This window comes from Arabidopsis thaliana (assembly GCF_000001735.4).
Source record: "Arabidopsis thaliana chromosome 1 sequence".
Classification (NCBI taxonomy): Eukaryota; Viridiplantae; Streptophyta; class Magnoliopsida; order Brassicales; family Brassicaceae; genus Arabidopsis; species Arabidopsis thaliana.
This window is the reverse complement of record NC_003070.9, coordinates 12,618,541-12,643,497: the sequence shown is the minus strand read 5'-3', so window position 1 is coordinate 12,643,497 and position 24,957 is coordinate 12,618,541. Positions and strand designations below refer to the sequence as shown.

Here is a 24,957-nt window from a genome sequence, read left to right as displayed (position 1 = left end):
GGTCCAATGATGGTGATGTACTCGTTGTCCAACGATCCGTTTATTCATATTCATGGTCCGATGATGATGATGTACTTGCTGTCCAACGATCCATTTATTCAAGTTCTATGGAAAAAGAAATCATGATCACTAACCGGCGACGATGGATAGAGTGTTATAAAAGACATGATCGAGATTCATCTCAAGCAATATATCGGTGTGTTCGATTAATCAAAGTGATGCAGAAAGCATTTGGGAGTTTCATCTATAAAATATTAGCCTTTTACGAGTATATGACAAGGGGACTTAACAGATTTCATCTGTTGCCTGTAAGACTTCCGTTTGGAAAGCAGGGTCACTTCCACATTTTCATCGAAATTGTGTATAATTTCCATTATTTTATTTAATGGTTGTATTTGAATAGGTTCATGTATCATGTATTATTATGTAATACTCTTATAATCTAATATATTTGGTTTGGTGTTAAAAAAAAAATAATACCGTCATATTTACCGACTATAATGAGAGTTTTAAAACCGTCATATATCGTGACTAACAAAATGTCACAGTTCTGTCACTAATTAAAACGAAAATATAGTTATTGAATCATTACTAGTGATGATTAAAAAATCGTTACTTAATCATCACATTTATCGACTAAAAAAATCGTCAAAAAATCGTCATATTTTGTGACTATCAAACATCACATTTCTGTCACATTTGAAAGCGAAAATATAGTTACTAATTCGTTACTAGTAATGACTAAAAAAGCGTCACAATTATGTCATTTCTTACAATGGAGCTATAGTCACTAAATCATCAGAATTACCGGTTAAATCATCGTCTCCAATTGTTATGATTTAAAAATGCAATGTTCGTTTGCCTGTCACTGGTGACTGAAAGCAGCGACAGCATATTGGAGTACATAGGCCGGTTTAGATTAATTATATTTGTTCGGTTTAGTATTGGTTAGATCTTATACCACACTTGTATATAACAGAGTAATTGTACAGTGTAATTATTAAGATGAATGAGAACTTTCTCTTTCCGTAACAAACTCTCTCGATCTTCATCTTCTTCATCGATCCTTTTCTATCTTTGTAATATGGTTAGACTATACAGAAACTTTTTCTCCTGTGGCTAAGATGGCTACAGTCAAGTTATTGTTGAAGGTCTCAGCTTCTAAACAGTGGTTTCTGAATCAGCTTGATATTTCTAATGCGTTTCTCAATGGTGACTTGGACGAAGAAATTTATATGAAACTTCCTGATGGTTATGCTGATATTAAGGGGGACTCCTTACCTCCTAATGCTGTTTGCAGGCTAAAGAAGTCTATTTATGGTCTGAAGCAAGCATCTCGTCAGTGGTTCAAGAAATTTTCTGAGTCTTTGCTGAAACTTGGTTTTATGAAACAACAGGGAGATCACACATTGTTTGTTCGTTGTCAAGGTTCAGATTTTATTGCCCTCTTGGTGTATGTTGATGACATTGTCATAGCTAGTACCACGGAGTCTCTTGCTATTTCATTAACAGAGGCATTAAAAGAAAGCTTCAAACTGAGAGAGCTGGGACCACTGAAGTATTTTTTGGGTCTGGAAGTTGCTCGCACCACTGAAGGTATTTCTCTTTGTCAAAGAAAATATGCTTTGGAATTGCTTACTTCTGCTGGTATGTTAGACTGTAAACCGTCTACTATACCTATGACACCAAATCTGAGATTATCCAAGGCAGATGGTGTTTTGTTAGAAGATGCTGAAATGTATAGAAGCTTGGTTGGTCGTTTGATGTATCTCACCATTACACGTCCGGATATTACCTTTGCTGTAAACAAGCTTTGTCAGTTTTCTTCTGCTCCAAGAACATCTCATCTTACAGCTGTGTATAAAGTTTTGCAGTACATTAAGGGTACAGTGGGTCAAGGCCTTTTCTACTCTGCAGATTCTGATCTTACATTGAAGGGTTACACAGATGCAGATTGGGGTACTTGCCCAGATAGTCGGAGATCTACAACTGGTTTCACCATGTTTGTTGGCTCTTCTCTAATCTCCTGGCGCTCGAAGAAACAACCCACTGTTTCTCGGTCATCTGCTGAAGCAGAATATAGAGCTTTGGCTCTGGCTTCTTGTGAAATGGCATGGTTGTTCACTTTGCTTATAGCTTTACGGGTTGCTACTTCTGTTCCCATTCTATACTCGGACAGTACAGCAGCCGTATACATTGCCATCAACCCTGTCTTTCATGAGCGCACCAAGCATATCGAAATCGACTGCCACACGGTTCGAGACAAGCTTGATAATGGTCAGCTGAAGCTTCTACATGTCAAAACAGAAGACCAGGTAGCTGACATTCTTACCAAACCTCTATTCCCTCACCAGTTCACTCATTTACTGTCCAAGATGAGTCTACACAACATCTATGCCTCATCTTGAGGGGGACTATTGGAGTACATAGGCCGGTTTAGATTAATTATATTTGTTCGGTTTAGTATTGGTTAGATCTTATACCACACTTGTATATAACAGAGTAATTGTACAGTGTAATTATTAAGATGAATGAGAACTTTCTCTTTCCGTAACAAACTCTCTCGATCTTCATCTTCTTCATCGATCCTTTTCTATCTTTGTAATACAGCAACCAAAAATTGTTTATTTTCCCGTCGTTGGTTCAGCGACAAATTGCAGCGAAAGTTGACAGCGACCAGCGACTGTAATTTTCATTCGCTAAATTTTAGTGATCAATAGCATGTTTTTGCGATTAGTCGCTAAGATTGGTCGTTGAATCCATCGATAAGCAAACGAACAACTTAGTGATAAAAAATATAATTTAAATATAAAAAAAATAAATTAATTTAAATTAAACTTGATTAAATAAATTAAACTGAATTAGATTTGAATAAATCTTATAAAATTAAGTTAAAATAAAATATTATATAATTAAATTAAAATAAATCTTATAAAATTAAGTTTAAAAACATACATACATTAAAATAAAATATAATTAAATTAAAATAAATCTTATTAAATTAAGTTAAAATAAATTAAATTCAAATAACTCAAAGTAATTATAGTCTAATTAAGTTTGATAAAATTAAAGTAATCGATGAACACCGTTTTTGATCTTCGATGGTATATAGTAACAGTAAGAGATAGAGATTATTGCAGAACCCCATACTTTAACGAAGCTCTTCAGTTCTTCCTCCATTTTTTTTTTTTTTTTGTTGTTGCTCAGTTTCTGCAATAACCTAGTTTTAACTTGGTGGTTGTTTGACGTGTTCCAAACGTAATCGATTGAAGAGAAATAATGTATTTTTTTAAAAAGCAATCTAATAGGAGATCACTCAAAATACAATATCGCTGGCATCGGATTCTTTGAGTTAATAACGTATTTGTAGCTTCCAAATACACAAACACTTTTCTCTTAAGTAGATCGAAGTAAAATCTTTTGTCTTATTGTACTAAATCTATTTCAATTCACTAACAGCCTGTTAATTGTATTCATATGACTCGTATCATATTATCACACAATTCTTTCATATACGGACAACCTGGAGAAATGTTTAAGGATAAGTCAGCCATAATTTTTAATCACAATTGTTTTTTTTTTTATAGAGAAAACTTACATGCACAACAGTTGTGTGTATCGTCATCCTTTATTGTATTGTACCACATGTGAAAGTGGAGATCCACGATGGTTGTTATCATCAACAACATCCTCTCATCAGGAGTGGCACAATAATATTTTATTTTGAAACTTTGTTTATTACGGCATAGTCAAACAGTAAAACTTTGGAAAAATAATTCGTTGAGCATGGTTAGCCACTTAGCCTTATAGAAAAAGAATTAAGGGAGAGGTGAGATTGGGGGTTCGATAATTTATTAAAAAGTAATAAAGTAGAATTAATAATCACGTAGATTATTAAATTAAACACGTAGACCACAAAATAAAAACGTGAGATTCATATTAATTAACGTGCACCATTGTCTTCTCTGCTTCATTATCGGGTTGTAGAATAGTTATACATGCAGATGCATGAGATGTTAAGCATGAAAGCGCCATTTATTTGTTTTACTAATGCTATAGTAGAATAATCTATCATAGCATACGGAAAAAACGCTATCTGTTGTAAATCAGATTCGATTTAACACCAATTTGCTTTCTTCGATTGTTACAATTACGAGATAAAGAAGAAACTAAGAACACGAGATTTACGAGTTCCCTCTGTTGCAATTCGCAACGTTGAGGTACGTCTCGGTGAGGATTTGCTCCTCACAAGCCAAATCCACTATCTAATGTTTTAAGAGGTTACAATGGTGCTCTTCAATGGAGATCTCTCACCAACTCTCGTTTACAAATCTCTCTCTAAGAAGATGAAGAAGAAGAAGATAAAGAACAAGAAGAAACCTGAGAATTACTCTCTCTCACTTCTCTCTCTCTAACTCTCACCAAGAACCCAGAATTGAGGATAAGAATCTGTTTTGATTACACTCACCTCTCGACTCTAGTAACCAAGAGAAACTAAAGCGGTGAGCTCTGTGAATAACAAACTTTCACACGTATTAACCCACACGTGTGACTTTTCCCTTATTCCCTTGAGAGTCTCTCTTTGAACTAGAAGCTTTCACTTGAACATGTCATTCCAATACTCTAGTTGCTGTAGAGGCTTTACCAAACGTTACTCTGCTTCTTCATGTTTTTCTCCATGATGATTTAGAGTCTCAAGGTTGAATCATACTTTTAACACTATCGTTTATGAAAACGCTATTGATGATATTTAATAGTTTTTTTCTCTTACTAATAATGTAGATATTTCTTGTAGTGCAAATGTGGACATTTTAAGATATGAGAAGAGCAAACAAATGGAAACATTCATTGTAACAAGGTTTTGGGTTTAATAAATTTTACATGCATTTCAAAAAAAAAAAAGCGAAAAGAGAAGAGCAAACAAATGTTGCTTCTCCAACAAGTAACTCAAGATCTCTCTTGTACCCTCGCAAACAAACCTCCTTTGATTCTAAGTGTCATCGACAATAGAATCTCAGGACGCTCCTTCCCTGGAACCTCAACCACAAACCGCTCTAAAACCGCAGCGACTATCGATTTCATTTGAATATAAGCCATATCCTTCCCTACACACATCCTTGGTCCAGCATGAAACGCAGGAAACTTAGAAGGATCCTCACCTCTAAAACAACCATTTGTTTCATCAATCCACCTCTCAGGATCAAAACGATCACAATCTTTCCCCCAAATACTCTCCATCCTTCCCATTGCAAATATGTTATAGGTTATTGCCCAACCTTTACCTACAAATGTCCCATCAGGCAATACATTGTCCTCAGCACAACTCTTTATGTCCACTGGCACAGGTGGATACAATCTTAAAGATTCAGTTATAGCAGCGTGAAGATAATTCATCATCTTAAGATGTTCAAACCCGTAAACTTCCCCGATTCGCTTCCCAGTTCGTGCGCGAATCGAGTTTAGCTCTTGCAGAATCTTATCTTCCACCTCTGGATGCATAGAGAGTAACCAAAAGAACCAGCTCAAAGCAGAGGAAGTCGTGTCTCGTCCCGCGAGGATGAAACTTATGACAATGTCACGGAGTATCTCCGGCGAATTCATCTCCTCCTTGCTGATAAACCGAGAAAGCAAATCTTCCTTGTGGTCACTTGATCTTCCTTGATCAATCCTGTTACGCACGATCTCGTCTGCGAATTTATGGACGGTCGCGATTGATTCTCTCAGAACTCTCTCTGATCCAATGTTAAGTTTCTTTTTAATCCTCCATGCACACGAAGCCACCGACCGAAACCGCTGCGATATAATCGTCGCAGCGGTTTCGAAGGCCCGCATGAAGTTTACACCGACCGCTCCGTCGTGGCCGAGACAAGCGCAATCAACATTGAAAGCTAATTTACAGATGTTATCGAACGCGAATCGCTCCAATATGTCTTGGAGATCTATCAACTTTCCGGTGGTTGCAGCTTCTACTAACACCGGAACAAGCCTGGTGTTGATTTCGACGGTGACGTTGCTCATAACAAAGTCACGGAGAGATTTAGTACTAAATTCGTAGCTCGCCGTCTTCCTCTGTTTCCACCACATATCACCATCGGAATTAAAAATCCCGTGGCCGAGAAAATCCTCAAGAACCGAAGTAAACTGTTGGCCTTTAGGGAAGCTCTCGAATTTGGTCTTGAGCATATACTCGACGTTAGATGGATTCGCCGTCATGATGAGTTGTTGCTTCCCTGGTCGCCGGAAAATCGCCGTTTGGGTTGGACATCGAGAAAGAGTCTCCACCGTCCAGTCGAGGAATCGGTGACGGTTATTCACAAGACCAGGAAAGCTTCCGACGATTGGATACGACTTGAAACCAAATTCTGAAGAAGATTTCTTGGTGAAGAAGATAAAGAAGATGGAGATAGGGAAACAGAGGAGGAAGATGAATATTAAGAGCGCCATTTTCTTTAGTTTGTCTTCTTCGTTTTAGGTTTTGAACATAATAAATAGTTTGTCGTCTTCTTTGACTTGCCTTCTTTACTTCCTCGCACGTAATCTGATACGAACTAAACGTGAACATTGTACGAACTAAACGTGAATATTAAATCTCGATCATGCTATGACTTGATACAAAATAGCCGTTAATCATATTTTCCAGTTTAACTTAATCAGCTTTAGCTGTTGTGATTAGAAAAGATTGAACTTTCAAAATCATTTAGGATTAAAGATAAATTGACTCTTCAACTGGATTTTTTAAGCCATCATCATGTACCGTATCAACAGTGTTTTACAATTTATAACCATAAATACAATTTTTATAGCTACTAGATATTGACCCGCGGTACACCGCGGGTGTATATGTTCATTGAAAAGTTATAGATGTTTTTTATAATAATTATTATTTGTATATGAATAATATATTCTTGACACATAATTTTTATCTATGTAAAGCTTGGGTAATTCATGTTTTATATTTTGATATTTGTTGTATATTAGTTTTTTATTAAAATTCTGTATTTTATTTTTTTAATTTGTGGTTTGGGTTTTTTTTAGAGATAATAAAGATTTAAAACTTGTATTATCTAATGAATGTGTAATGTGTAAAGTGAAAATTAATATTGTATATTTAATTTGTTATATTTGGTTTAATTAGAAAAAAAAAAAGAAATCGAAGTATATTTTCTTCTCTTACCAGAGACTGACCCGCGGTACACCGCAGGTTGATATTTTTGTTAGAAAGTTAAAAAATTTATTTTAGTTAATATTATTTATATATGAATATCATATTACGAGGTATATCATGTACCTATATTTTTATCAAAAATTAAAGTTTTGTTTTTAAGATGATCTATAGATATATGCTATTGTTTGTTTTATGTATGATACAACTGGGAACGATTTTTATAACTAAAAGATTTGAAATTTTAACTTTTGTTAATATTGTTAGTTTTGGTTAGTTTTTAAATTTGTATAATTGTATTTCGATTGTTAATTCTAAGATTTCACCCATAGTATATACCATTCCGTATTAATATTGACTCAAACCCGTCCACTCATATAACCCCGTCTCGTAAAATTAAATATCATTTTCTTGTTTTCTTATAAAGTTCAAATATTTGTAATATTTGAAACTTCAAAACACTTTTAATATCGATCCAAACTTTATAATTGTATTTTGATTGTTATATCTACGATTTCACCCGTAGTCTACCGTCCTGTATTAATATATTTTTAAATATTTATAATATTTAAACTTTTTATAAAGTTAAAATATTTATAATATTTAAAACTTCATTAAATTTTTAAAATTATAAATATTTAAAATGTTTTATAAATTTAATATTTTAAACGTTTTAAATTTTCTAATATTTAACTTTTAATAAATTTTAAATATTTATAATATTCTGAAAATATTTAAAACTTCTATTTATTTAAAATAAAGAACCATAGTAAACCTTGATAACACTTATAATTTTGGATGCCTGATAAATCAAGCTTTTTGCTTGTTCATATTCAAATCATTTTGGTCTTTTTTTATAGTATGACTCTCAACCATTGGCTAGTTTTTTAAACATTGTGGGACCGTTTATACATATTTGTTTTCTTTATCGATTGAATAATATATTTTTATTTTAAAATTTTTTGAATTACATCATATGCAGAAAATATATAATACTTTTTAACCATATGTATTTTATATATAAAAGAAAAACAAATTAGATATAAGAACAAATAAAAGTGAAAAAAAAAATCATTTATTTATAATTAATGTAGATAGAGAATTTTAAGAAATTAGCAATTAATTAAATCTAATTCAATAAATATAAGATTTAATTAAGGATATAAATTTTGAATAATATATTTTTTTAGATAGATTTTGTAGGGACTAAAAAGTAAATAGAGGAAAAAGTTAATTCAAGTATTTAATGCAAATTTTGGTTTGTAAGTTTTTAGGAATATAATATTTGGTTGAGATAGAATTTGTAAAGATTTGTATGTTATTAGTAAATAGTAGAGAGATTTTTGGCAAAAAATATATATGTAGATAATACCATTTACCAACATATGTTTGTCAATGATATTCATACATGTTATCGTTATAAACAGACATATTCCAAAGAGCCCCAAGAGGTATATAAGAATTCAAATTTACAAAAAGAATAAAATATATATATATATATATATATATATATATAGATATATAAATTCCAAATGAACAAAAAAAATTTTAAAAGAAAAGGTACGCATAAAAAATAAACATTAACCAAAAAAAGAAAAATAAACAAATGATAAGAATGCATTACTGTATTAAACTTAAACCCTTGTAATGAGCGTGTTAAGTTCTTGATTATATAGGAAAAGGTTCTGGTTCTATGGTTTATTATACTACAAAAATAATAATTTTATTGAGACATAAAATTTTGGGTAGTTTTGAGAACTACTCTGTTTTTAAGTTTTTGTTTGAAAAATACACTTATGCTATTTTAAATTTGTCCAGATTTTAAATTAAAAGTTGTATTTAAAAAAATCAAAAATAAATTCAAACTTAACAGAAAAAAATAATAAACAAAATTCAAAATAATTAAACTCGGATTTAAGCTTTATTAACTGAAAATATATAGTCAAAGAACATGGCATCTGGAGCAATGGATCCATAACGATTAAAAAAATAAAATTAATCTTTATATATAATAGTTAAATCATGTTTTCATCTCCAATAACGATTAGCTTGAAAAACATAAAATTAATCTATCATTAGAATGTTGTTGTGAATGGTGTAGACGTAAGCTATCATTAGAACATGTATGTGTTTGTGTCTTTGGACTGTGTAGTGTTCTTAAGGTTATCCTTTAATCCAATTTTAAGAAGCAAACCAGACTGTACAACTTCAAGCTATCGCATATGTATTACGTATTGCAAATCCAAGTCTTGTAATTATTCTACCTATATTTCCAAAAATATATATTTACTCCCAGACCATTGCTTGTGTCTTAGATTAACTTGGACCAGTTATACAATTTCCTCGTCAACTAATTTACCACATGATGCACTAAAATTGTTAATTTCATCAAATATTAACAATATATAATCACAAACTGAAAACATTAGTAAATATTTTTCACAAATAATTTAGTAGCTTAGCATTAATTTAGTATACATATACGTATAATTTACTTTTTTATAATTATTATTAATTTTTTGAGACAATTTTCGTAATTTTATATATTAAAAAATAGTTTTGTTGTTTAAAAGTATTTTTCAAACAATACTCATAAATAGGATATTTTACCAAATTTACTCTAAAATTTTCGTCACAAATCTACAACATTTTAGTTAGATATTATATCTAATTTTATTTGTCACAAATTTATAGTATCTCTTGTTATGATATAGTGACAAAAAAATCATGACGAAGATTTGTCACATTTAGTGATTAACATGCGACAATGATATCAATTGTAACTATTGTAACAATATTGTGGCCAATATGTTATCCCAAATTAGTTACCAATTTGTAACGGATATGCAACTTGTCGTTTGAGACATTAGAGTGAGTAAATATTAGTCACAAATTTGTGATAGATTAAGATATTATCCTAAATCCATTAGCGCAAACCCTAATTCTAATTTAAAAAAAACTATTCAAGAGATATTAGGGTTTTCCTTTTTATAATTTTGTGCCTTTTACACCTAGAAAGAAAACACTGTGAGAGAAAGAGTAGAAAAAACCGCCGGTAAAATCAATGACAGATTTTACCAGTCTTGGGAAATGGTGTAAACGGAAGGTTTTAGTTATCACTAGTAACCATTCGAGATTATAGTTATGTAATAACGAGTTCTAAAATTAAAAAGTTATGTTAAACACAAATTATGACTATTTTGAGATGATGTTTTAGTCTGTAATTAAGACAGTTTTGTTACTTTTGTGTCGTAACTATCTTTGACGAAATAATTACTATAATAGGTTATGAACCCCCACAATATCATGGAGAAACTCATTTTCAACAAATATTTGTATTTATGTATTAAATTACAAAAATTTATTTGATTGTGTTTATGTATTAGATTATTGTGAAGATATATACAAATATTTTCCAAATATTTTAAAAAATATTTATGAATAAAATTGTAAGAAAAAAGAATTATGAAGTTAAAAATATTTTCATTGACAAATACATAAGAAAAATGTATAATAAAGAGAAGATAGTCCAAAAAACTTCTAGAAAATGATAAAATTAAATTCCATACTGAGAAAATCAGATTAAACTTGATTAATCTTGACCAAGTTCGATCGGACAGGTTCATATGAAATTACAAATTTTCTCCTAAATTTGGGATTTGCATAATTTCTTCTTCTTCATCTAATCGAATGGATCATACGTTTGATCATACTTTTGTGAAGGTTAATGGAATTAGTATGTACGTCGCCGAGAAAAGTACTTCCGTCGTTGGATGAAAAATTGTGACAAAAAATGCAATGAAATATAGTTAAGAGATGAAAAGATGCAACTATAAAGATACAACCATAAACTGAAAAATGCAACTGTAATTGAACAATATAAATGTTTAAAAAATAACCATAAATATTCCATCAAAAAGATGCCCTAAAAATACAACCAGAAAAAATAATCGTCTATACTTTTACAAAAAATTGCGATAAAAAAATAACCAAAAAAATAACGATCAGTTTTTTAACGGAAAATTACGATAAAATGAAATAAAGAAAAAAATAATCCTCAATATATAAATGAAAAATTGCAATAAAAAGATTTAAGAAAACAAAATAAGTTGAAAAATAATAACCGTAAATATTTCAACAAAAATATGCGATTAAAAGAAACAACCAGGTAAAATAACCGTCAATATTATAACGGAAACTTGCGATAAAAAAAACACAGCTAGAAAGAAATAGTCCTTAGTATTTTACCGGAAAGTTTTAATAAAATGACAGAGTAAAAAAATATAAACAGAAAGTTGTAATAAGAAAGCACAACTAAACAAAATAAGTTGAAAAAAATAATCGTAAAATTTTAATGAAAATATGCGATGGAAAGACACATCCGGGAAAACTAATTGACAATATTTTAACGGAAAGTTACAATAAAAAGACACAACCACAAAAACATAACCGTTAGTATTTTAACGGAAAGTTGCGATAAAATGACACAAAGAAAAAAAATAACCATCAAATATATAAACGGAAATTTACAGTAAAAAGATACAACCAAACAAAATACCTGTAAATATTTTAACAAAAAGATACGATAAAAAGACAAAAAAAAATAACCGGCAATATTTAAGGGAAAGTTGTGATGAAAAGACACAACAAAAATATAAATAACTGTCAATACTTTAACAGAAAGTTACGATGAAAAAATACAACCTGAAAAATAACCGTCAATATTTTAACGGAAAGTTACGATAAAAAGACATAAAAAAATAACCGATAATATTTTAACGGAAAATTGCGATAAAAAAACATAGGCGTTAAGGGTAAAAGATCTAACCGAAAAAATAACCGCCGATGTAACGAAAATTTGCAATAAAAAGACAACCAAAAACAACTGTCAATATTTTTAACGAAAAATTACGTTAAAAAAGAACACAACTATTCTCGATAAAAGACATAACCGAAAAAAAAACCGCCAATATACTGGAAAGGTGCGATAAAAAGACAAATGAAAAAATAACTGTCAATATTTTAACAAAAAATTGCGATAAAAAGTTACAACCGTTCACATGTGAAAATGACATTTATTGAGATTGTTATTATTATTAGATTTGTAACAATTTTTGAGGTTTTTGTTTCAAATAAAAATTTGTGACGATTATATTGCAATCACTGACAAAATCGTCACAAATTTGTAGTTATGTTTTATATTGTTATAAACTATTTTTCTTTGTGATTAATTATAAAGTCTTAATAATATTATTGATATACTCCTACTGATAGGATGTTGTGAATGATAAGGGTGCCTCAACTTTCGTAGGAGCTCGGCATCTTTAAAGCAAGCTTCTTGATTGCAAATAAAGTTGCTTTCCGACTTTGTAAAATTAAAATAGGTTGGATAAATGTAGCTCACTTATGATAAATTTCACTCGTCAATTAGAGTGGCCAAAGTTGCCGTGGACAACTGGTGTTGGTGGAGATAGACAGCGGAAGGTCATAAAATTGGTGACATCGACGATTGGTGTCGATTTCAGGCAAATCGCCTCCGGTGTCGCATTGTGTGAAAAAAGAGAGAGAAAAAAAAAACAAAAAAAAAAGAAATACCCAATCATAAAATGCCATATATCCGGCTCTTAAGTCTTAGTTTGACTCTTATAGAATAATTATTCTTAACAATATAATCAATAAAAACATTATATTTCATATCTAATTAACCTAACAACTAATCTAAAATACTATCAATAATAACGCTTCTATAACAACAATCATGGATCTCCACTTTCACATGTGGTACAATCACTACAAGAAAACAGTCGATTTGCGAGGGAAGAATTACTCGTCAATCCCTCGCAAACAGCTAAAAGCAAGGGATTTGCGAGGACAACAAGTTCCTCGCAAATCGCTCCTCGCAAATGGTAAAATGTCGCAATTCTCTCACAAAATTTGCGAGAAACCGTTTTCCTCGCAAAACACACGCAATTAGCGTTCTAGTACTTTCCTCGCAATTGCTACGACGGATTTGCGATTCTTCTTTTTTTGCCTAGCAAATCCCTAGCAGCATTTGTGATGGATTTGCAAGTCTTCTGCAACGTCTTTCAGATATATTAAGGCTTGATTAGTGTTGAATTAGACTCTAATTACCTAGTTAATTAGTTGTTAATTAGACCCTAATTAATAAGTTATGGCTTGATTAGAGATGATTTTTGCTTCTCAAATAAACACACATTTGAAAGCTGAAATTTCATAAGTAATTTTCAACACAACACAACAATTGTAATGTTTGAAACCATAATCAACTTGTTCTAAAGAGATAACAGGGAAAAAAAGACATTGTTTTCAAAATATTGATGATGGAGAGGATCCTGTTGCAAGGTTAGCTAGGGTAGCAGCAGCTGTCTCCTCATTGGCGACCTGCTGTTCCGGAGCAGTAGCCACAGGTGCTTCATTTGCGCTGGCCGGTCCTGTCTGTGTCGAGGAACCACGTCGAAGAATTGCAGCTAAAGCTGGATCTTTGTCAGCAAGATAGTCAAACAGGATATCGAAGCTATTGATCTTCTCAGCCTGAGATTGAATGCAAGCTTCAGCGGCAGCCAGCTTTTGAGAAAGTATAACCGGATCATCACTAGGAAGCGTTGAACCACTATGGGCTGAGAATGCTTCAAACTGCAGAGAACCAACCCCATAAATCCTTCCTTTCTTTCGCGGAGCAACCTGCAAAGATCACAAAAACTCACAAGGACACAACAGAAAAACTATGAGAAAACAAGTTCAAAACAATACAAAAGAATTCAGACACAACTAGACAACCAATAGAATGACAAGGCAAATCAGACACAAGTACACAATATTTTAATTCAGACACAAAACTACACAAAGTAATTAAGACACAACACAACAACAGAACCAATAGAGTGACAAAGCTAACCGGGACTATCAAGTACACAACACAACCACATAACCAATAAAATGACAAAGCTAATCAGACACAAGTACACAATACAAAGCGCATGAGAAAACAGACAATAGAAAGCAATTCAAACAGAACACTACACAAAGTATAATGAATAAGCTGCCAAGATGACGAGAACCTTATACCAAAAACTAGAGACGCACAACATAAACATTTCAGACACCATACATAACACACGGACTAAGGACTAAAGACACAACAAGCACAAAAGAAAAAGCACAGAAAATTTACCTCAACAAAAATCTTGTTCTTGGCATGAACAGATAATCCACATGATCCAGTGCTCTCTGGATTGTCCCCTGAACACATATGAGACTCTTCCTCTTCTATCCTAGATGTCACTTTCTTGTAGATCTCCTCTGACTTCCCATCGATGAAAGTTCCATCCGCTTTTCTGTGTGTCTCATCTAGCAGCTCAAGGAAATCAGGAGTTGTTTCTCCAGTCTTCTCACACTGAAACACAAAGAGATAAACAAGTTGTCAATATAACATTGTAGATTAAGTAATGGTAAGGAGAGAAGAATACTTATCTAACCCGTTTTCTTGCACGAGCTTTGTATGAGGTCTGACCTGAACAGTGTTTATATATGCCCTTGCCATCCGAATCATGATATCTACCATTTCTGCTGTTGGCACTCTTTATTTATCACTTAAGATCTTGCCAAAACTGTACTAGACCTTTCCACACCTCAGGATCAATCCATTTTGGCTTGGCTTCATCACCCTTCTCCTTCCAATTTCCCTTCCACCGTGACACTTGATCAGACATCCTAGAGTTTAGCTTTGCTTCAAACTCAACCCTTACTCTTTTGTTAATTGAACGGTCCCAGTTATATACTTGCTACAAAACAGACAAAGCACACATCAGAAATGAAACCAAACAACAAAACAAGCATAAACATAAAAAAAAAAAAGCACAGAACTTACCGCAAATGTTTCATACCATCGATCGATTGTAGCCTTTGATGTCTGTGACCAATTGGCATGAGGTTCTTTGAAATCTCTTTCAAATATGCTGCGGACTGTTGCTGCAACTGTAGAGTCATCGTCAAACCTACAACAAGAGCAACCAGCCCACACATAAGGATCTCTATGTCTTTAAACTTCTAAGACACTACAATGCTAAGTACAACCAAGCTGTTTTACGTGTTTAAACTTCTAAGGCAGAACCAACCTAATTCCATTTTACAAGACTGTTCTACACGAACTATGAATTTAACCTTACCAGAGAGTTGCCAGAGGTCGCTTTGGGTCTAGTCTTGTCAAGCCAGCACGACCGGGACTATCAAGGAGCTCATCCAGTGTCAGATTGTTGAGACGCTCAGCTTGAGCATCAGAATGATTGACAGAAGGCTGAGTGGTTGGCGTTGGAGGCGATGGTGGATGGCGTGAACCTGAACCTTGAACCCCTGAGATATTCCCAGCACTAACAGGAGAATTGACATGCAACGGGTCACGCTGCTGTTGCCTAAACCGTATATAAGTATTATCCGACGGCATCTTGCACAAAAAACAAACCCAAAGTTAGAACCGTAAACTACAAAAGGTTAGATCTGGAAAAAAGAAGTAAGATCGGAGAAGAAGAAGAAGTTAGATTTGAGAGAAGAACTTAAATCGGAGAAGCAGACGTTACCCTTAGAGGCAAAACAGTTCGAGTCAGAGAAGAAGAGACGCGGCGGTGTTTGAATACAGATCGGAGAAGAAGAGAGGCGGCGAAGAAAGGCGGCGACGTAATCAGATCGAAGAAGAAGAGAGGCGGCGATGAGTATAACAGATTAGAGAAGAAGAAGAGATGCGGTGACGGTATCAGATCGGAGAAGAAGAGATCCGGCGACGAACAAAACAGATCGGAGAAGAAGAAGAGAATCAAAGAAGAATATTAGGGTTAGGGTTTGATGCGGCTGGTTTGAGCGAAGCTCAAACTAGGTCTTCGAGTATATATAGATATTTATTTCCTCGCAAAACCCTCGCAACGTTTGCTTCGAAATTGCGAGGAACCGTCTTTTAAACCAATTAAAACAAAGCATATATTGCGAGGGAACTGCGAGAGCTACTAGCAACTCCCTCGCAATCTTTGATTTTAAATAATTTAGGGTTTAGGGTAAATATTTGCGAGGGTTTTGCGAGAGCTACTAGCAACTCCCTCGCAATCCTTGAACCTATTAACTCCATCATTTTGATTCAGTGTTTGAATCAGATCTGATTTAGATTCTCCTATTTCAAATAAGACCCTCAACAAATAAAAACATGACTAAATATTTTAAATAATTTAGGTTTTAGGGTAAATATTTGCGAAGGAAGTGTTACGAAAGACTTGCAAATCCCTCGCAAGGACCTCGCACTGTAAAATCAATTTGAAAAAATACAACAAAACACTACTCAAAATCATTCGGATTCGTTATTCTGAATCATTAGGAAGTTAAATATCTACATTAGAATCTACTTTCTCATCATATACTTCAAATGTGCATTTTTCCCAAATACATCAATGATGAACTTATGTTTTTTTATAATTTGAATCATAAGTGTTTAACATTTTCAAAAAGAAATGTTAATATTGAAACATATATAATATGTTTTTGTGCATCACCATATAATCAACTTGTATGATTATACGGTCATTTAGATTTACATTTATAAATGAAAATCAAAGATCCCAAATCACTTCTATGTATTTTAGGGTTTAGGGTAAAGATTTGCGAGGTTGTTGCGGAAGATTTGCGAGGGTTGATATTATTCTTTGCAAAGTACTCGTATTTCCCTCGTAAATTTACAAGGAAATAGTCCCTCGCAAATATTGCGAAGGATTTGCAATACGCGTCCGTAATCTAGCAAACTACCTGCAATTTCCTTACAAATTTGCAAGGGATTTCTTCCCTCGCAATAGTTCCTCCCAAAACAATTGTTTTCTTGTAGTGAATAAAATAAAGGATGACGATACACATCTGTTATGCATGTAAGTTTTCTTTATCAAAAAGAAAAGATTGTGATTAAAAATTATGGCTGACTTATCCTTAAACATTTCTCTAGGTTGTCCGTATATGAAAGAATTGTGTGATAATATGATACGAGTCATATGAATACAAATTAACAGGCTGATAGTGAAGTGAAATAGATTAAGTACAATAAGACAAAAGATTTTATTTCGATCTACTTAAGAGAAACGTGTTTGTTTATTTGGAAGCTACAATTACGTTATTAACTCAAAGAATCCGATGCCAGCGATGTTTTATTTGGAGTGATCTCCTATTAGATTGCGTTAAATAAAAAATACATTATTTATTTTCTAACGATAACGTCTTGAACACGTCAAACAACCACCAAATTAAAATTTTGAAAATATTATATAAAATTACGGTAGCGTAGATCTCTTAATATTAATCGCAACACATACGATTTTTTTAATTTTAATTTTATTTTAAATCTATATTATATAAAATTAAAACGACCAAATTAGCCATTTAGTAAGTAATGTTTTCAGATTCAAATAATATTTTCTATTAAGATACTTATAAAAAAAAAAAAAAAGCGATATATATATTAAAACAAGAAAAATGTAAATTTAAAAGAAAAATATTTGAAAAAACAAAAAAACAAAATAAAAATACCATTAGGTCAAAAGCTTTAATAAAAATACAAAACTAAAAAAGCTATGGCAGTTTTTTTATCTATAATATAAATTTATTACAAAGGGTGAATAATTTTTGTATGATATAAATGTGTTTTTAAAAAATATTGTTTCTATTTTCAATGTGCAAGTGTTTGAAAATATATCTTTTTATAATATGTATATTGACATTTTAAGAGATTAACAAATGTATGTTTTTGACATATTTATACTCGATAAAAATTTTTTTTTGAAATAATGTAAAATTATATTCAACCAAAAAAAAATCGTTTATACAACGGGTGCATTGCATTTTTTAAATGAAATTGAACAAGATTAGTAACTAGTCAACATGAAGAAGCTTGTTATGAGGTGGATCGAATGGTGAACCACACGATCAAGCCTTCGTCAAAGTTTCTATCTCCCGTGTCACGGATGGAGCTAATTCGATTTCTGACATTCTTGTCTATGTGCTTTATTAATCTGCTGGTATTTGAATTGATTTCGCCATGTCGCCTTACATTTCTTTCTTGCCAAATGTGGTACTTATTTTTCTATTTGTTAAAATATTATAAACATTTAAAGTCTCGACGGCTATTATCCGTGGGCCTAACATTCCTCTCTTGGTTCATGGATTCCACTCTCGTCTCACGGCAGTTTTGTTACTTATATAACATTTCGTTTACATATTAAAAATTTAAAATCATATCATCTCATCTCTCTTAAGAAATATTTAATATTTATACAGGGAATGCTAGTTTCTGATGGAATCAATGTTACTTTAACAGCCTAGAAATATTTTTTTTTTCTTAAATGCAAACTAATAGAACTTCAAACATGTGAGGTGTTTGCGAGAAAAATTGAAATTATATGCGTTTTATATACAAGTAAAAGTTGAAATCATAACACAACATGCTAATTTATTTGTGTTAGAATGTTGTATAATCTCTTTAAATGGGGAAATATCTTCATATAAGAAATGTAAAAAAACCTTATATATATATATATATATATATATATATATATATATATTGAAGTAGTTTGCAACACTTTTATTTCATAAATCCTCAAGTTGACTTATTTATATATATAATTTTGTTTGCAACACTTATATATATATATATATATATAGATTATTACATAAGATAATTATCACACGTCAAATTTTAGATGTCAAAATCCATTTAAAAAAGAACCGGTATCAAAGTTTCCAAAATATTGAAGTAGTTGATAGAAGAGATAAAATTAAATGAAGGAAATGACATTACACATTTTGGTAATTATAACAAAAAATTGGAAAGCTTGTGTTTTACGAAATCAATGATTAGTGAGGCTTCAGTGGCGCGTCTCTCCAACATGTTGCTCCTTTCAATCTGACGAAAAAAAAGAAAATAACCTGTGACAACCAAAAACCCCACCGTGATCAACCGTGACAACATCGGACTCAACGACCATCGCGTCTTCCTCTTCACGGCTTTTTCCATCGCGGTGCAAACCCCCTGTAATACAAAGAACCAAGTAACTTCCCAAGTAGGCGTCTCACGGTTTATGTAGAAGTATACCAGCTCGTGAATCAATCCAGAGACGAAGAATGTGGTCCAACACCCCATGAACCTTGCCCAATCAGACCTCATTTGGGGTTGGCATACCGAACGCATGGGATGGTAGACGCCTGGCCGGAAAATGGCCGGGACCATAAGGTTCCAACGGCGACCCCAAAAGTCTTGAAGAGACGTGGCTAAGTATGGTTCGTTGAAATGTGGCTCCAGGTCGCATCCAAGAATGATTGTAAGCAAAGCGTTGACGATGGTTAAAAGAACGTCAAGCACAAGGTATAGATGCAATGGATAGAGACATATTAGAAGAATTGGAGGCAACGAACTTTTATAGTTATGGACGTTTAACAACACCCCAAAAATTGCAGCTTTACAAAAGAAAACCCATTTAGGTAGATGATTTTGAGAGTTAGGGTTTTTTTGAATCTTGATGGGCAAGCAAGTAAAGCATATGAATCGGAAGAGATTAGCGGGAAGTGGTAAAAGAGGACCTTTGTCGAAGGCAAATAAGATGAGCTTAAAATTAGCAAGTATAGAGAGGCAAAACGCAGTGGTGGAAGAGAAAATCGTAAAGACGAAGAACAAAGGAAGAACAAGAAACAGAACACAGACAGGAAGAACCGAGAGTAATCGATGAACACCGCTTTTGATCTTCGATGGTATATAGTAACAGTAAGAGACAGAGATTATTGCAGAACCCCATACTTTGACGAAGCTCTTGAGTTCTTCCTCCATTTTGTTTTTCTTTTTCTGTTGCGTTGCTCAGTTTCTGCAATAACCTAGTTTTAACTTGGTGGTTGTTTGACGTGTTCAAAACGTTATCGATTGAAGAAAAATAATATATATTTTTTTTTAACGCAATCTAATAGGAGATCACTCCAAATACTACATCGCTGGCATCGGATTCATGGGGTTGTAGCTTCCAAATAAACAAACACTTTTATCTTAAGTAGATCGAAATAAAATCTTTTGTCTTATTGTACAAAATCTATTTCAATTCACTAACAGCCTGTTGATTGTATTCATATGACTCGTATCATATTTTCACACAATTCTTTCATATACGGACAACCTGGAGAAATGTTTAAGGATAAGTAAGCCATAATTTTTAATCACAAGTTTGTTTATTGTTTTATTGATAAAGAAAACTTACATGCACAACAGATGTGTATTGTCATCCTTTATTTTATTGTACCACATGTGAAAGTGGAGATCCACGATGGTTGTTATAAGCTGCTACGAAATATGAGACACCCTTATCATCCACAACATCCTCTCATCATCAGGAGTATAAACCATAGAACCAGAACTTGTTCCGCTCATTACAATTTACAAGGGTTTTAATACACTAATGCGTTATTATCATTTGTTTATATTTATATATATTTTTTAGTTAATGTTTTTTTTTATGTGTATCTTTTCTTTAATTTATTTTTTGTTCATTTGGAATTTAAACAAGTATATTTCAGTAATCTTATAAATAATATTTTGCTAAATTTAAATGTATGTATGTCTTTGGAATATTTCTATTCATAACGTTAACATGTATGAATATCATTGACAAACATATGGTGGTGAAAACTTTTATACCTATAAAAATTGTATTATGGTTAAACATGGTAAAACATTGTTGATACGGTACATGATTATGGCTTAAAAATAGATCCAGTTGACTATTAGATATACCATATAGTGTATATACTTAGGCTTATACATGTAATTAATGTCTACTATATAAGGTGACATTGTACAGAACATTACAATTAATGAGAATAAGAAGTTTAATAATCTCAATCTTAATATGGTATCAGAGCTCTAACAAACTCTTTCCGCCATTGTTTCTCATTCAAGCTTTTCCTTCAAATCAACGTCGCTTTCGTTCGATTCTTCTTCGATTGAGCTCAAAAGTCTTCTTTAATGGAGCTTCCGAAGCATCATCAAATCTTTTTTCATCGTTTTTGGTTCTGAATCGCTGTGATTGATCTTCTTCCGTCTTCGTACTTCCCTCTCTTGAAGCATTCTTTTTCTTTGACCTAGATTGTTTCTGGTTCTACACATCTGTATCCAGAACAATTTCTTTTCGTCGATTTCAATTTCAACATTAGAAATGTCATCGATTCCACCAAATTACACAGCGACTTCAGTTGTTACTGATCAGTCTACGGATCTTTATGAGAATCCTTACTTTCTTCATTCATCTAAATTAAAAAATTTAGAGTAGTAAATTTATCTTTAATCCTAAATGATTGTGGAAAGTTCAATCTTTTCTAATCACAACAGCTAAAGCTGATTGAGTTAATCTGGAAAATATGTTTAATGGCTATTTTGTATCAAGTCATAGCTTTTGTTTTGTAGAATGTATCAAGTCATAGCTTGATCGAGATTTAATATTATTTTTTGGACTCATTATATGCTCTTTCCTATGAGGATTTATTCTTTGCTCTTTCCTAAGTTTCTATATATTGCTTTAGGACAACATAATTATATTCGTGTAATCATGTGACTTGTAAAAACCAAGATACAATGGAACTTCTATAAATTAACAATGTTGAGATGGTAAAATTCTATTAATTTATCTATAAATCAATAAGAGAGAATTTTCTAATTTTGTAAATTATAAAATTTCTTTCAATATATAAAATATATTTCCACAAGTAAAAACAACTATTATGTCTAAAAGACAACACCAAAAGTTTTTGATAAAAAAGATATAATAAAAATATTAGAAATAAATTTAAACAAGTACTAATGCAAACTTAAGAGAAAATAATAATACAAGAATTATATTTCACTCAAAATTTTTTACATATAATATATATAGGTGATACATTTATACAATTATTAATTTATGATATTGATGAACTATATGTTTACATAAGATTTTTTTTTATAAATGATTATCTCATTATTTTATCAATTTGTGATATTGTTTTGCATTGACACTAATTCCGACCTAGAAGAATATATTAATTTATAAAAAAATTTACTGTATTAAACTACTAGAAGTTGTCCACGCGATGCATTCGGTTTTAGTTTTGAATATAAAATAATATTTATATTAAATTATATTTAAAACTTCTTTATAATTGTTAATATATCGCTCAAAATAATTAATAATTAATAATAGTAATTTTGATGTTTACAAAGTATGATGTGTTTAGAAAGACATAGTTGATTAAAAGTTATGCACACATTTTTTTTTTTTTTTGTGAAAACAGTATGTTTTGATTTTAAAGATTTGATTTTGTAATTAGTTAAGGGAGTTGCAATTATGCTAAAAAAAATTCATTTCAAAATTGTAGTTTAATATGTAGTAATCATAGTTTAATGACTATTTTCTAAATATATGGTCTATCTATTAATAAATTATTTTAGTCAAATTACAATTAATGATAAATACACGTGTCATCAAAGTAGAATGCCAAATGTCGTGCCAAATGTCGCATTGGTAGGCAAAGTTAGAAAATATTATAAAATAATTTAATAATATATATATAATATTTATGACTAAATAAATATTAAAATGTTTAACTACGTTTTAAATAAATTAATCGTTTTATAGTCGGTTCGGAACACCTTGGTTTTCTTGGTACTGTGAGGAAACAACTTAATTTTTTTAGTGAATATCTAAATAAGGTTTCAATTAACATTGTCAAACTTAAAAAAAAATAAAGGAAGTAAACTAAGATGACAAATAAATATTTTTTTCTATATAGTAATCTTTAGTAATCATAGTCTAAGAATTTCCCTCTATTTCATGAAAATAAGGTTTCAATTAACATTTTGTCAAACTTAAAAAAAAAATAAAGGAAGTAGACCAAAATGACAAGTAAATACTCTTTTCTATATAGTAATTTTTAGTATTCATAGTCTAAGAATTTCCCTCTGTTTCATGAACTTCTTCAACCTTTTTCTTTGTCTTCCTTGCCTAGAAAAAAAAAACAAATGGAGATACACAATCACGGATAATGAGTAGGTACTTTCGGATTTGATCATTCTGGGAAGAACAATTATGCATCTCAATGGACTTTAACACCACCAGAGAAAACTTTGCATATATTTACCCAATATTTATTTAGCTAGCATATCCCATAATTGTTGTGAAATTGAGAATTTGAATTTTCAAAGAATATACAAATACTATATACAAATATAAGTTAGTGTAGAGTTTAGATGTTTACTGAACTTGTGAGGAACACATCCAAACTCTAGAAAGATAAATAGATGTACAACTAAAATATGTAAAAAAAAAAAAAATGGATATTGTATTTGGAGCTGAGCATTTGAGACACTTGAGGTTGCCAACTGCTTCTTCTCAAGTCATGCTTGTTATATAGTTGCATTCTTACGCCATTTTCAGTTATATATTAAGTCATAAATTATACTTTAATGTGGTGATCAAAATATTGTAACTTATAAGATATAAAGGATCATAAATTTTTGAATTAAAGTACTCCTAAATAGTGTTGAATACCTTATTACGGTTAAGCAGCTAAGAAAATGTAAAGAGTATGCATTAATGGTAATCTATAATAGTGAATATAATGATTTTTATTATCAAAAATATATTAATAATGATTAAATATAGTATTATTTAGTTGTTAAATATATTGTATTTTTTTATTTTGTAATTAGTTAAGGGAGTTGCAATTATGCCAGAAAAAAATCATTTCAAAATTGTAGTTTAACTAGATTTTAACCCGCGGTACACCGCGGTGACAATTTATCTTTTTAAAGTTAGTATAACTTTTTTTTTGCAAATTATATCTGTCTATAATATATTTTTATTTTATACTTTACAATTATTATTAAGAACGTCTTGCCAAACCCGTCCCGCCAAACCCGTCCCGTAAAAAAAACATTTATTTATATTAATGTTGATCTTATTTCTGATATGTTTATAAATTATTGTCTAAATATTTTTGTCGATGCGGGACGTTGAACCCACACATTTTTTGCCAGTTGGTTAATATATGTTTATTTTAAAAAACTTGAATCATAAAATATGACGGAAAAAATTAAGATTTTTTTAAACTCTATATATTATATAATGATGTTAAACAATTGTGATATATCAAACTTTTTATAAGTTTAAATATTAATAATGTTTTATAAATTTTATATATATAAATAATAATATTTTAAAAAATAATATTTTTGCTTATAAGGTAATGACATAATAACTCTAAAAGCAAGGATTTAGAAGATTTAAATCTTTAATTAAATATCTTCATTAATAAATAATTAATGTCAATAACATGACATTGTAAATAAGTTCAAATACAAAATTTATTTATTTAAACAAAAAACGTTTAGTAAGAATAATATTTATTTAACAAAAAACTTTGTTTTAAAATATTGTTAGCAAATATGTTTATGCTAATTTTAAGGGATTAATTTGAAGTTTGTTGGGATTAAATTTGATTGATAATGTGATTGACAATTTAAATCAAAAATTTAAAGTAAAATTAATTATTTTGAAAAAAAGATTTAACGCTAATGGCATTAGATTGTAAATAAGTGTCAAGTAGAGGATTTATTTGCTAAAATGGCTGCAAAAATGTATATATAGATATGTAGTAATTTTATAGTTTGATGACTATTTTTCTAAATATAAGATATATCTATTAATAAATTATTTTAGTCAAATTATAATTAATGATAAGTACAC

General features: G+C 31.1%; 2 protein-coding genes and 2 pseudogenes across 4 annotated transcripts; 1 reads left to right on the top strand and 3 right to left on the bottom strand.

Moving 5' to 3' along the window:
- Positions 1-1,079: 1,079 nt before the first annotated feature.
- On the top strand, positions 1,080-2,417 carry AT1G34545 (annotated as a pseudogene; the record flags this gene model as incomplete). Its single annotated transcript has 1 exon — positions 1,080-2,417.
- Positions 2,418-4,805: 2,388 nt separating this feature from the next.
- On the bottom strand, positions 4,806-6,444 carry CYP94D1 (cytochrome P450, family 94, subfamily D, polypeptide 1; the record flags this gene model as incomplete). The annotated part of the gene is made up of 1 exon (NM_103176.2): positions 4,806-6,444. One exon carries the CDS (start codon positions 6,442-6,444, stop codon positions 4,948-4,950), a length of 1,497 nt encoding a protein of 498 aa, NP_174713.1. The 3' UTR covers positions 4,806-4,947.
- A 7,045-nt stretch (positions 6,445-13,489) lies between these two features.
- Positions 13,490-15,623, bottom strand: AT1G34530 (annotated as a pseudogene; the record flags this gene model as incomplete). The annotated part of the gene is made up of 1 exon: positions 13,490-15,623.
- A 3,366-nt stretch (positions 15,624-18,989) lies between these two features.
- AT1G34520 (MBOAT (membrane bound O-acyl transferase) family protein) lies at positions 18,990-20,064 on the bottom strand. The gene has a single exon (NM_103174.3). The coding sequence runs from the start codon at positions 20,019-20,021 to the stop codon at positions 19,011-19,013; it is 1,011 nt and encodes a 336-aa protein (NP_174711.2). The 5' UTR covers positions 20,022-20,064; the 3' UTR covers positions 18,990-19,010.
- Positions 20,065-24,957: the final 4,893 nt, after the last annotated feature.